At 40.4% G+C, this 14,851-nt stretch overlaps 1 protein-coding gene across 1 annotated transcript in view; it reads right to left on the bottom strand.

Moving 5' to 3' along the window:
* Positions 1–14,774, bottom strand: part of SESN1 (sestrin 1) — an 82,678-nt gene extending 67,904 nt beyond the window's left edge. Inside the window, exon 1 of the mRNA XM_071741199.1 lies at positions 14,185–14,774. Coding sequence (XP_071597300.1) covers positions 14,185–14,466 — 282 coding nt within the window. The 5' untranslated portion in view covers positions 14,467–14,774. The remainder of the gene's footprint in view (positions 1–14,184) is intronic.
* Between the last annotated feature and the right edge of the window lie 77 nt (positions 14,775–14,851).

Below are 14,851 nucleotides of genomic sequence, written 5' to 3'. Positions count from 1 at the left end.
CATTACATCTTAATGCAGCAAGTGCAACAGCTTCTGTTCACTTAGAAGACCCACACATTAAAACAAGCCTGTGTAAGAAACAAAAGGATATAAATGCTGTCCAAATAAAATGGTTTGCTCCAGTAGAGCTAGGGATCTGAAACGCTGCTATAAAAGCTGTCTCCAAGAAGCCCAGCAGAGCTGAACAGTAGCAGGTTGTCATCTCAAGATTGCTATCAGACCCTTTCCATGTGGAATTTTGTGAAGCATGATCAAGTGAGCAGGTTTTCTTTAGCTAATTTAACTGAAAGCAGTGGCATTTGCTTTATGTATTTACTGCTATGGTAAACTGGCACACCTGGTAGCCCACAGTCAGCGAGCCAGTTTGGTCCTGAAAAAACTGTACCTGCATTCTTAAGACATCACATTTAACTTCCAAGGTCCTGCTGAAACACACACCACCACACAAGTAGAGATACTCTCCTTCCATATTCAGAATGGCACATCCAAAACACCCTTCCTACAACTCTCTACTTGCGTTGTCACTTCTCAGTGACCATCAGCCTGGTACAGTGATCACAGAACTTATGGCCACAAAAGGTCCAGGAAACCTGAAAGCTGCAAGAAGAAACACACAATTATTCACATTAAAAGCAAATACTAATAATTTTTTTGCAATTGAATCCTGAAGCAAGGTATCAAGATGCTTATGGAGAAGCCAACCAGCACACAGCTTCAATTCTGCAAACACATTCTTCACTTCACCATACACACCAGCAGTCCTGTTAATTCAGGCCTGCTCCCAGAAATAACAAGAGGCAGTGACAGAATCACAGCATGGTTAGGGTATGAAGGGTCCTTAGAGATCATGTAGATCCACCCCCTCTGCATGGGCAGGGGCACCTCCCACCAGACCAGGTTGCTCTAAGTCTCATCCAACCAAGCCTTGAACACTTCCAGGGCAGGGACATCCACCACATCTCTGGGCAACCTGTTCCAGTGTCTCACCATCCTCAAAATGAAGAATTTCTTCCTAATATCTCATCTAAATCTCCCCTCTTCCAGTTTAAAGCCATTATGCCTTGTCCTATCACTACATGCCTTTATAAAAATTCCCTCTCCAGCTTTCCTGTAGGCCCCTCAAGGTACTAGAAGGTACTCAAGGTCTCCATGGAGTCTTCTCTTTTCCAGGCTGGACAACCCCAATTCTCTCATCCTGTCTTCATAGGAGAGGTGCTCCAGCCCTATGACCATCTTCGTGGCCCTCCTCTGGACTCACTCCAAGAGCTCCATGTCTTTCCCATGTTGGGAGCTCCAGAATTGGACACAGTACTTGAAGTGGGGTCTCATCAGAGCAGAGTAGAGGGGGAGAATCATCTTCCTTGACCTTCTGGCCACACTTCTTTTGATGCAGCCCAGGATATGGCTGGCTTTCTGGTCTGCAAGCAGACATTGCCAGCTCATGTGGTGCTTCTCAGCCAACACCCCCAAGTCCTTTTTCTCAGGGCTGTTCTCAATCCATTATCAGCCCACCCTGTATTTGTGCTTGGGACGGCCACAACCCAGGTGCAGGACTTGGCCTTATCAAGCTTCATGAGGTTGGCATAGGCCCTCCTCTCAAGCCTGCCAAGGTCCCTCTGGATGGCATTCCTTCCCTCCAGCTTGTCAGCCACACCACACAGCTTGGTGGCATCAGCAAACTTGCTGAGGGTGCAATCAACTTTGAAACAACCAAGCAAACAACCATATCCCAGAAAATTCTAAACCTCCCTCTAAAAATGCACCAAAGAACTTAATGAAATACGGAGCCAAGGCTGAGGTGGGTGAAATCTGTTCTTTATTAAATAGCCTGCCCTACACATTTCCTAGACTTTTTTCCACTACAAGAGAGAAATAAAAAAAAGATTGCTCTAAGACACTTCTAGAGCTTTATAATTTATTTCAATAATGACAGTATCCCCTTTACAATACTCCTGCAGATGACTCTGGATTTACAACTTGGAGCATATCTGTGAAGAGTCATTATCCTATCCAAGTGAAGGAAAACAGCTGCCAAAAGGACATAAGAGATGTTTCTCTTCTGTGTATGCTTGCAGTAATCAGATCATTGCAGCAGAATATTATATAATTCAATTCTTTATTTGTGCTTTCATATTTGTTTAAAATTCTAATAACTACTTAAAACAATCTTCCCCTTGCCATCTCAGTCTCTGGGTTCAATAGTTTCCAATATGCAGAAGCATCAACTACCTAAGAGGTATCACTCCTTTTGAAGATAAAGTAGTTTACAGATTCTACAATCCATATTAAGACTATCTTAGTCTTTAAGAGATGGAGTACCAGATTGCAGTGAGCATCAGAATACACTGTTGCACCAGATAAAAGAATAATGTCTCATATGGGGCTATTAAACTGTGTTATCTTTTGGCTTCTGTTACTCACAGAAGGAGAAGAGATTTCACATTATTTTCTCCCAAGTAAAACCCATCCATGCTATTTCAAAATGAAGTAAATAACAGCTGGCTTAAGAATTTAGTTAGTTGTTTGTTTTTATTGCCAAAGTCTTACTATAGTGTGTGTGTATACACACACACACACACACACACACACACACACACACACACACACACACACTTAATAACAACTTCCATCATATGCTCTTTCCAGTTTGATTTACATTTCTTGGAAGTTTGGGACAACAAAATAACCTAATGCTTTTTACAGGTGCTACCTAGTTGAATTGTCTACTATGTTACTTGTAAACAAATATTCAACTGCTATACATAGGAACTATTTAAAGATTAGCATTCACTTTTCTGCTGAAGTTACCAAGATACTCACATGATGTATCCCATGATATGCAGACTTGTATATTTGTTAGTTACAGAGTCAAGAAGGTATCTCCTTGCAGCTCTAAATGAAATACATATAAAGAAAAGAATATTCTGACTTTTTTCTCCAGTATAATTGAAGCACACCCAATTAGTGTCCTACCAGAACTGGCATGGAATGACCTACATTCACCACCAGAAAGTGACAGAGAATCTGTCTCAGTTCCAAATTTGTCCAGCTCTGGGACAGTACAGTAGAGCAAAGCCCACTGTGAAATCCCACATTCAACCCTACATAGTTCCACTGAGTTCAGCACTTCTGCAACCAACATCAGACTGTTAGATCCAAGGGGATAATCCACTTGGCATCTTTACTTGACAAATTTACAAAATGTTTTGTAGTAACCCAGAGAAGGGTTTTTTTCTCTTGCTCATCCCTCCACAATAACAAGCTATTTAGCAACTGCACTCAGACAAGTTTTAAGCCATTCCAGGCAGTGCCAAGTTCCAGCCCAGCCAGTCAGATTTCTGCTCTGGCTGGACTGATACTGCCTGACAGATCAGGAGAGCACAGCAAAGGTCACTCTGTCAAATTACCACTCTGGCATCAGGCCCACTTCATCTCCCAACCAAGACATCTTTCTGCCAACTTCTGCATGCAAAAAGGAAATAAGAGATGCAAATTATTACTCTTACAGAATCTCTACATATAGACCAGACTTCACCACATATATTAGCAAAGAATGACCTGGGGTAGGTTTGCAGCAAAGCCTTTCTCCAGCAGAAGGTGAGAGACTTTCACTGAAACACACTGCTTTAGCCCTCCCACGGCAGCATCCCTGAATAAAGAGCAAACACGGTTACAAATGCCAACCAAAGAGGATGTTACAAGCTGGGGTTAAATGAGTTAGCACTGGAAAGTTGGCTGTCGTTGCTGCATTGATGGATTTGCAGCATTAGTCTGGTTAATCAATAAAAGGTAAGCACTGAGGCATAGAGATAACCAGCTCTCACTAACAAAGGTCCTAGTCAGTCTCCAGGTAACACACCATTTAAGCCTGAGTTCAGGTAAGATGTTACAAGGATTTGGGGATATGGCTACATTTTTCCCCATTTACTTCAAAGAAAGTGTTTCAGGTTGTATAATACCCATTTACAAGGACACGCAGAAATTTCTGATGAGCTGAACTGAGACAGCTGTCTGTCTAACCTGTTTAAGTGTTATTTCTGGGGTGTGAACACTGATGGTCCACTTCAAAGGCCCATTTTGTCCAAATTCTTCCTTGTCATGTGAGTTGAAAATTGAAGTAAATTTTTCATTTACAGTTAACTACTAAGTTTTCTGAGGAAAAAGAAAAAAATTAGTACTCTGAGGAAAAAAAAAAAAAAATTAGTACTTTTTACCAGTATCCAATCTTACTGCTGTTTCTGTTTAGATAACACTGTTACTGATGTACATATGTCCCTACAGATCTATCTGGAAGCCTATCAATTGTAAAAATTAAAATCCAAGTATCTTCCTGACCAAACACATCAGCTGGGAGGAAGGACTTCTTGCCTTGCTTCATATATAACTTACTTCTTAAAACAGAACAATTCCTTCAAATGGTCAGCCCCCTACATAAAATCTGATATTATATTGCAGAAGACATGTTTATTCCTGAAGTCATCTTTGAACAGTTTGTAAATGTACATCCAGAGAATTCCTCAGTTTTTGAGTCATATTCAGGATTGGTTTAGAAGACGGTAATAAAATCTGAATTTATTATTTGCTAAGTGTTTTGGGTTTTTTAATACCTTCAAGTATTTTTTTCAGGGATCAGCAAGTCACTCAGGTTTCATTGGAGACTTTGAGCAGAGTCTTCCTAATCACCTTATGCACATGCATGAAGATTTATTACTATTGGGAACTACTTTTGAGCCACATGGCCACCCTACAGCAGAGGATCCAAGACACAGGAAATGTACTTTCCCCAAAAACATGCTAAGCTGTGACACATGACCTCTGGCTCCAAGAAGAAGATAGATTTAAGCCACATCCACAGGAAGCACATCATGGCCTATCACTATAAAATTAATTTTTGTATTATAAGCACCGTAACACAGCCTTATTTTTCCACTGCCCTTAGCAGTAATGATTTGCAACCCTGCATTCAGAGAGTATGAAGACTTTACTTCCCCCAAGTCTCTGTTACCAGTGAGAGCAAACATACCAGCTAACTCTAAAAAACAGGGGGAAAAAACCCCAGCACAAACCAGTCTGTGCTTTAGCATCATGATTATTACTATTATGCAGCTAATGCATAAGTTATAAAGAGTTAACTACTGCCTTTAGAATCTGACATTTCAAGATACTTTTGTATTGCACAATGTAGAGTATCTTCTGTATTAAAAACCAGCTTTCATTCCTAGTGAAACCTTACCCAAGAACATGAATCCTTTAAGAGAAAGATCTGACACCACGGAATGAAAGAAAGAGAAGCAACATTTGACCTTCCCAATTCACACATACTCTCCCAACAAATGCCAGACATCAGCCAAGCAGAGCTGCCATGTTCTGCATAGTTAGAAAAGGAGAGCACTAGAAGCCAAGATACCAATATGCCTTCTAAAACCCAGACAAAAACATTCCCACTCAGCTTCCTTTACTGTGTACAGAACCATAAAACTAAAAATGTCAGAAGCTATTTTGTCCTGATAAGGACTTAGCTTCATAACATGAAGAGCTCCAGGAAACATTAAAATACATGGTAGCTGCTAATTATTTAGTGCAGTTAAACAGACATAAGTTTGCATTCAGTATTGATTGAAAAGTCAAAGAAAGTGTAAGAAAGTTTTCCTCTCTTGTGTCTTTCTTCTATATGGAAATTAGTGAAAATCTCAATTAGAACTGAAATTTAAATAAATGGAAAATCCAAACAGTTTAATCTGAGTGGAATGTGCTGTTGGCAAACAGGCTGCATTTTAAAGCTGAAAGTTTTGTTGCACCAAACACCAGAAATAGTGGAAGCTCAGCAACAAACTGCAATGGAAAAAAACTTTCAGAGAAGAGGTTCCCTACTCCTTAAAAAAACAAAAACAAACAAACAAACAAAAAAAACCACACAGGAAAAACTTTCAACATTTTTCCAAGGTTGTTCCTCCTTTGAACAACTATCATATTATCCCATGTTTAACCTCTAGGAATTAAGCAATCCTTAACTAAAACACCTATTTTGGAAGAACAACTGTTTGAAAACAACTCAATAGCAAGCAAGAATATCATGAAGGAAAATTTAACTAAAAGTTTGTTACACCTTGAGTCTCAAAACTTAGGCTCACAGATGCAGACAGATATTTAGGTAGGCAAAGGACTTGCCAGGAAACAGTTGCAACTGATAAAATCTTACTGATGATAAAAACAAAAAACAATTTCTAAGTTACTTACAGTTAAAAAAACTACATGTTTTCAGAAGCATTGTGCTTTCCTTTAGGAGAGTGCCTGGACTAAAAGTAAGCTCTTGTTGCACAAAAGAAAGATTTACAGCAAGTAGCAGTATGCATTCTAGCATCACCTCAACTTTTAAAATACCAGCCTGATGTATATTCAGGCACTACTACACAGCACTGGGTGATACTTTTCATCCAAAATGACTTGAAAGAACAAGTTTAGTTTCTCCATAAGGCTGAAATAACGAAAAATGGTTAATTTTTACTGGGTTTAAATAGCACTGAACCAGTTCACCTCCCCAACCCAACTTTTGGCAGCAATCTAGCCTAAGCCTCCCAGAAGACAACACAAAGAAAGAAAGAAAAAAAAAGTCATTGGAAACATCAAGAAAGTGGTAAACAAGAGAAAAACCACCACTTTACTTTTTGGATTTCATTCATGTATGTAGGTCCAAGTGAAGATTTCTGTGTTGCACTTGATTTCTGGAGAGCACTAAGCTCTTTCTCCCACTCCCCCTTAGACTGTAAACAACTTACTGGAATAGAAAACCATACTGGCAGCAAACTGTATTTTTGGAAATTTAAACACTCGGTATCCACAGGAAAATATACTCAAGCTTTCAAAACTATTTTTCTGTCCCACAATGGTATATTCAGTACTTTTCCACTATGCTTGTTTTAAAAGAAGAAACCCTGACCTGAAGAAAAAAGTCAAGACGACAACACAGTATTTCTTCAATGCTTTTCACTTGTCCCAGTAAGACAATAAAATTCTCTTTTAAACAATATGTTTTGATCAAACTAATGGAAGATGTATTATTTTACATTATCTAGGAGTCTATATATTTTTTTACGTAATAGTTTACCTATCATAAGCTAATTTCTAAACCTTTCCCAATTCTTAGCACTTTTCATTTTGATTGAACATCTCAAGATGCACAGAATTTCTCCATATGTGAGCAAAGAGGATCCAATTGCATGCAAACACACACAAATGAAGACAGTTATTTACATACCAGATGAGGGGGAAAAATTATATATTGTTTAAGAAATACAATTAAGTTGGCTTTTTAGCAACTTAAAACACAGCAGAACTTTTAGCAAAACTAATGCAGAAAGGGTAAGGGTCACTGCTACTCATACACCATTGGTATCAGAGTAAGAAAAATAATTTAAAACAAAGGACTAAGCTGACACTAGTCTATGACTGAAGACTGGAAAGAACCATGTCCAGCTATGAGGTTAAAATGAACAGCCAGCTTCTAGAATTACCTCTTGAAAAAGAAGCAGCAGAAAAAAAAATAAAAAATCTAAAACAGCTCACGTGACTTAGCAACTGCTGGTTCAGGGGAACAAATGCTGTTATTTGCAAAAAAGCATTCAAGCAGAAGCTAGATATTAGCTCCTATGAAAAAAAAAAATAGGGTGACAAACCTCTTCTTTCTACAAGCCACCAATACACACACTACAGTTGCTTACTTTGTTAGTAAATTGTAAGAGATGAGGAAATGTTTGTGTTCAATTTCTTCAGTTTAAAGCATTTCAGTGCAGTCAAAAAATTAAAAAAACAGACAAATACTACCAAATGTGTGCTTCACTTTGCAGTTCTTTTTGAAAATAAAAATTCTAGTTATGATGTCCTGAAAACCAATTCAGCAGTAATCAGTTAAGTCCATAAATTTACAGCTCAAGTTATCCCAAACAATTTTAAGAAAAGTTGGCTAAGCAAAGCTCATTTACACACAAAAAGAATGGCATACAGCTAGCACGGAAAATTATGTACAGGCACACAGAAATAGCATTAGAAGTGACCCAGATATCTTGCTTCACATCACTTTGAGAACCTCCACTTTTTCCAGCACCTCTTTATTATGAGCAAAAACTTTCTCAGGGTCAGGCAATTCTGTAGCTGACAAGCTTGCAAAAATAAAATTTCCCTTCATCTCAACAGACTGAAGCCTTCAGAAGGAGGCAAGTAAGCTGAGGGAGGGAGAAGTCAGACAATATAATCTAAGAACTATTGATGCTTTAAGGTTTACAAAAAAAAAAAAAAATGTCCACACCCCTGCTCAGAACATTCTCTGATATGTCAAGATTAAGTCTCCTTCCTTAACTTCCCAGCCAACCTCATCACTCACAAGCAATACAGATGCATCATCAGAACATGGTTACCACCATAAATCCTGTGGAGATACAGATCTTTTTGTAGCCTAGCAGAAGCTGTAAATAAGACTAGTAAGTGCACTGTCATCACTTCAGTATCTCTCCCAATATGAAGAAGAGCACTGAACACTACAAAAAACCCCAACCCTTACAGACAAATGTCTTCTAAATTAGGCAGAGTGACACGTGGCTTCTGAAGGGAGCACCTCGCAATATATAATTAAACCCATTCCACCTAATGGCTGGAAGAGACAGAACATAATTCTGCTCTGATGGGAGCTCACAAAAAGGATGTTTTCCCTCCCTTTACAGAAGAGTATTATGGGAAACAGAAACTGCTTTGGATATCGGCATTGTGCAAGGAGATCAGTCAGCTTCCAGATGGATCAGATTCATCACCACCAGTGAGATACTATATTTAAATTTGTAGGCTTGAACAGACTTAAAAATTTCACCTGATACACCCTTCCATGGTGAGTCACTAACAGCAAGCTTCACAGGAGAATATCAATAGCATGCAGTAGGGCACAGGCAAATTACCTTGGACATGAAATGTCCCACATCTTAACAGATCAGTCTAACTACAGATTTTAAAGTTCACTAAAGAATGTTACTTCTGTCATGCAGGAAGGCTAAAAAGACTGAAGGTGAGTTATGAAGTAATTTATCACAGATTACACCAAAAGCAGATTAAAGATTTGGAAAGTTAGGCAGTTTCTGTGATACCAGAGCCATCAAGATAAACCATCTGAGAGCAAGGAACATACTTGAGTTTCACGCTTAGCAAGCACACATCACAGACACAATGAACACACAAAAAAGCAAAGAGATAGGGAACTCTATTGTGAGAAAAACCTAACAGTGAAACAGAAAAGTAATTACTATTTTATCCCTTATGGACACATGCAGGAGAACTGGCAGAGGCTTTATTTGTCCCATACACTATGGCAGAGGAAGAGGACAGGATATCTGCTCTGGCTGTGACTACAAGCCTTCCTGTCTTTTCTGGATGCTGATTTAATTTAAATCCATACAATAACTTTGCCAGGATTTGGAAAGGGAAAGATATTCAACATCCCAAATTCTACAATATGAGAGGATATGTATTTGGCTGCTGACATCATCCCTCTGGTTATCTGCCCTCTTCAAACTATGGGATTGTTGCATTTATCCACTAGAGCAGTAGGCCTAGGGGAGAAAGGAGATACTCAGAAGTCCTCCCAAACTCACCTGCTGTTGCCCAGTAAGAGGCAGATGTTCCAGAGCACAAGTACCAGTGCTCCGCATCTGGGAAATATTGGCTTGATGCTCAAAAGGAAAAGCCCTTAGAGGGGGCATCCTTTGAAACAGTTATCAACACAAAATGCAGAATGTAGGGGGCTTGTAACTAGATGGTCTTTAAGGTTGCTTCTAACCAAAACCTTTCTATGAGAGAGTCTGGAAGGAAAAAATCATCCAGTTAACAAGTTTCTGCCTTTCCTAAGGGGAAATAAATGCTTTTATCATGGCTATTAACTATACTGGCTGGATGAACCATTTCACAAAACATTTCAGTCACCTCAGCATTATCTGTTAATCCAATCTGTGAATCTTTTATTTCTTCCTTTTTTCCAATAGCCCTGTTAGCTTCATCTGATTATATATTTGCCTGTCCCAGTTTTGTTTATGCATCTTCTTCTACTGTGTGCATCTTTAGCAACATCATGTTTCTCGTGTTTACATCAATGAAGAGCAAAATTCTTTCTTCATTATTAATTTTTCCCTTCAATGAAAGCATCTGGTACTATTACATTACTTCTGATAGTAGATAAGTTCCTTTCTTGTTTATATTTGCCCCACCCTCCTCCCCCTGCCCTCCCTCAAGCTTTACATGCCAAATTCTAAGCTTTTTCACATCTGTGAGTCTTAATCTGCTGTTCTGTCATCTTTTACCCTAGGCAGGCTAACATCTTGTGGTCACTCGTACAGAATGCCCATCTAGGCATTCTCTCTGTTGATAAAAAAGACTATTTTTATGAATTTACATTCTGTACGTTCTGCTGAGTCTTTTCCTAAAGACACTGAACAGCTATGAAAGATTTTACCTAGCAAATCTTATAGTTTCCATGGTTCTCCTCCAGCAACTGACATACACTTGTATTTATAGCCCAGCCAGATACATCCCATTGATCTGACTGAAGCTGCATAGAATACTTGGAAAGATCACATGTTAAGATGTTCCACTGCTGTTCATTCCCTGTGTATTTGTGCTGGTGTGCAGAGAAGCATTCTGGGTGGAACGAGCTGCTGTTCTTCAAGGTCAGAAGCAATATTCTATAAATACATGCAACATAGCACATATGCAAGAAGTTAGCAAAAAGGTGTGATATATTAGGAGTTATATCTCAAAAACCACTTGTCAGATTCAAACAAATTCAAAGTCTGTTCACTTGTTTAAAACACTGCAATTGCAGTATCATTAAACTAAATACATATTTGATGAAAGTTAGTGACCCTGCTTGAATTAATAAAAGCAAGGAAGTCTTAATTAGAAAACAAGAGGCCTAGTTTGCTTATAGTGTCTTTGTAATAATTCTTACAAACCCAACTTGTCTAATCCAAATGAGAAATTAGTTATGTTCTCTTAGGCTAAAAATATGTATTCTTATAAAAAAAATATATAGCCTACAATAAAAAACTTATTATCCTGAACATAAATAAAATTTACATTAAGCAGTTTTTATGGATTCTAATACAAGCAATACTAGTATTGCTAACACTATTGCTAAAAGAAAATTACTAATAGCAAAGAAGAAAGTTTCACACCTAGGATTGCACCATACAAAGGAATTTTTCCCCAGAAGGGAAGAAAATACAGCCACAAAACAACACAACAAAGGCAGGCTCAGAAGGATGCCATGCTGACACAAGCTGCTGCCAAGCCTGCAGCTTACACCAGCCATATAATGCATTCTACCAACTTGCTCCAGACACAAAGCTGCAACACCAGCAGCATAGCTCATGCCTCTAAATATTTGTTGATTGCCCAAACAGGCAAGAGGGCACAAGGCCCAGAAAGAAACAGCTATCATCAGACCACATGAAAAATGCAAGTCTTTGATTTCCTCACTGACCTGTCCTGGATGCAGGATGCACCTTTCTTCCAGATGAAGAAAGAACATCTTACAGTTATCCAGTTCACGGGGAAAAAAAAAACCAAAACGAACCATAAAAAATTAGTCTAGGCTCATACTTTTCTGAGCTGGACCATCCCACAGGAAAGAGAAGGAGGGCAGCACCAGTTCCCAGGAGAGCCTTTTGGTCCAAAGTCCTGCTCTGGGCTCGATGTCATTTAACATCTTGGCAGAGAATAACATTTAGACAGCACAATGGCACATACTGCCATGGGCTTAAAGATTGTTTCATGTTCCAAAACAGGGAGATAAAGTAATACAAGCAAGTCCTGATATTATTCTGAAAAGGATTTCACTTTTTTTTAATTGCTACTAAGCTATTTACCTTTAGAATTACTGCTGAAAGACATGAGTTCTATGGAATAATTATATTTCATTGAAGAGTTTGCTTTATCTGCCATCTTCATTACACAGATTTGAATTAAATTACTCTAGGCCATGAAACCAACAGAAAACCATTTCACGCCTGACAATAGTCCTCAGCATCCAATATGGAATACTTGGATTGGATCATTTCTTCCACAAATGGGAATCCAAGGATTACAACAAAAATTTTCATTTCTGAGTACAACCATAACAGCCAAGACTTGCCACTCCATAGTCATAGAAACTAGAATACTTCTCTTTGTGAACTGCTCCTAAAAAGAAAGGTTACAAAAGCAGCTTTGGAAGATTTTCTTCAAGTGATGTTGCATTTGATTTTATTTTGCTTAACTTTTTACTAAAACTTTACTGCAGCTTATGTGCATACAATCAGTGTAATATTTATTATATCTTTCATACCTATTATTATTAATCAAGCCAGCTAGGACCACGAGGTTAGAATTTCCACTTTATGTACAGATTTATTTTATGCCCAAACTTTTTGACCTATTTTAAAAAGTTTGTAAAAAAAGCTTCTAAACAATACCAATAGCTAAACCTGTCAGTAACTTCATATATAGAAATGTAAAAGGGAGTAGTCAGGTCATATATTCTGACCTCCTCCAAGATTTAGGTGAGAGATCACCACCTGTTTGGTCTTTGAATAGACTGATAACCTGTGCCTGGCTGAAGCAAGTCTTCCCTAGCAGGCTGTTCCACTGACTCTGAATTCTCACTGGCAATGGGCTCACTTCTCATTTGAATCTTCAACAATGAAGATTTCGATTCAAAAAATGTCAGATTTTCAATTTAATAATAAAATTGTTTGGGTATTTTTGGTTGTTAGGTTTGGGTTTGGTTTTTTTTCTTTTTGTTTATTTAGTTTGTTTGTTTGTTTGGGGTTTTTTGGGGGGAGGTGGGTTGGTTGGGTTGGGTTTTTAAAGAAAAGCAGGATAGCTGTATAGCTTTTCACATAGACCACATGTTGTAATTATAGCTTCTACAGGCAAAATCTGCCTTAAGAAAAACACCCCATAAAGCCCCAAACCGTGTAAAATAAGCTATACTGCACTTATCACACATCACCCTATTGAGAAGTTAGGTAAAATGAACAGAGCCTCTCTCATCCTCAGTGATCCCAACTCAGAATTTCCTCGAGCTACTTCAAAGTAGGACAGAGTAAAAATAGATCTGCATACCAGTTCCTTTAAAATACATGTATTTTATATATAATGCAGTGTTTTTACATAATACATATGTCTATTATTATTTTTATATAACGTTTATTTAAAAATTATTATTACTTTCCCCTAGATTCACCTACATTAAACCTACATTAATGTTCAGGGAGAAAAAGCACAATAGTGGGAATCAAGCAGATAACTCCAAGCACCGCTCTACATATTAATTTGTGATTAAAATAAATATCTTAATATCCTATTTCTACCCTGCAGAAAGCTGTATTTTTAGTAGTGCTGCCGGACCCGTTGACACAAGCCCTGCCCCAGAATTTCAAGACCTGCGCAAAAACTTGAAGTGAGCAAAAGAATTGCAATGCCAGTAACTATAATTAGATTGTAACAGTGGAAGATTACAAAGTAACGTTTATTTTTTGTTAGCATAAAAGGTCAGTAAATGTAATCCTCTATTGGCTACATAGCCTACGAGCTATGAAAAACAGTTTTTATCGTAGCGATTCCAGTGGGGAAACTGTTTACTAATAAGCAACAAAAAGAGAATTTTGACAGGCTCTGCTTTAATAGTCTTGAAGTTCATACAGCTTTTAAAAGCTAGAAAACTTCCTATCCCGATTTATATTTTTAATTGGCACCCCTGAATGTTTATAGACAAATCTTTCCTGCCTTTGTATCAAAGCCAGCTGGTAATATCACATCGCTGGTCACACATAGACCAAAAGCAGAACGCGAAAGTTGTCATTTTAGCAGTACTTTCGGCATGCCTTCGCGATCAGCTACTTCCCAGCCATTCATCGCCAAACCCTCTCCTCCGGGTTGCAAAAACTTGACTTCCCCTCCCTGCCTTTTCAGAGCGCTTTCCCAAATGTTTCTTCGAGGGCGGAGTGGGGTGGGGCGGGGGGCGTCGGGAGAATCAATCTGACCGGACGGCATCAGACTCCCACCCCGCTGCACAGCTGAAAGGAGAAGGTCCCCGAAGAGGGGGGAACGGAGGGTTCCCCCAACTCCGCCCCCGTCCCACGGCGGAGGTGGAGGTCTTGCCGCGCTTACCTGCACCCTGTTGAGGATCGCCTGGCTCTTCTCCCTCACGTCGGGGAAGGGGCAGCGCTTGGAGAGCATCAGCAGACGGGCCAGCACCTCGCTCAGCCCGTCGCGGGCGGCGGGAACCAGGAGCCCGTCGGCGGCACGGCTAAGCGGCACGGCCGCCCCGGGAGCGATGGTCTCGCTGCGGCGGAGCACGGCTTGCCCGATGTTATCCAAGGCGGCGGCGCGGGTAGCAGCGTCGCGGCTGCACAGCCCGTCCCAGCGCACTTCTCCTTCCCGCTCCTCCATGGGGCCGCCCGGCTGCTCCCCCACCGCCGCCTCAGCAGCCCCGACGCGGCCGCCCCATGGCGGGCTCCCGACAGCTGCCAACCCGCCCACAAAGACGACGAACGCGGCGGCGAGCGGAGAGACCGCTGCCTGCGCCGCATGGAGGGGGGGGGAGAGGAGGGCGGGCGGCAGCTCCCTCAGCCCCGGCGGGCGCTCCCCGCAACCACCGCCCACCGCCGCCGGGGCTGCCGATCCGGCAGAGCCGCTGGGGCTTCGCCTCTCCCGGCGGGGAGCGGGGCAGCCACCACCCCGCGGCGCCGGCGACTCCTCCTCCGCGCCTCAGGCATGGAGGGGAGGGAAGGGAACGGCCCCGGCCCTGCCCCTCCGCCGCGGCGAGGGGCGGCCC

Source organism: Heliangelus exortis, chromosome 3 (genome assembly GCF_036169615.1).
Source record: "Heliangelus exortis chromosome 3, bHelExo1.hap1, whole genome shotgun sequence".
NCBI lineage: Eukaryota > Metazoa > Chordata > Aves > Apodiformes > Trochilidae > Heliangelus > Heliangelus exortis.
The sequence above is the reverse complement of the archived record's forward strand: the minus strand, read 5'-3'. Positions and strand labels throughout refer to the sequence as shown.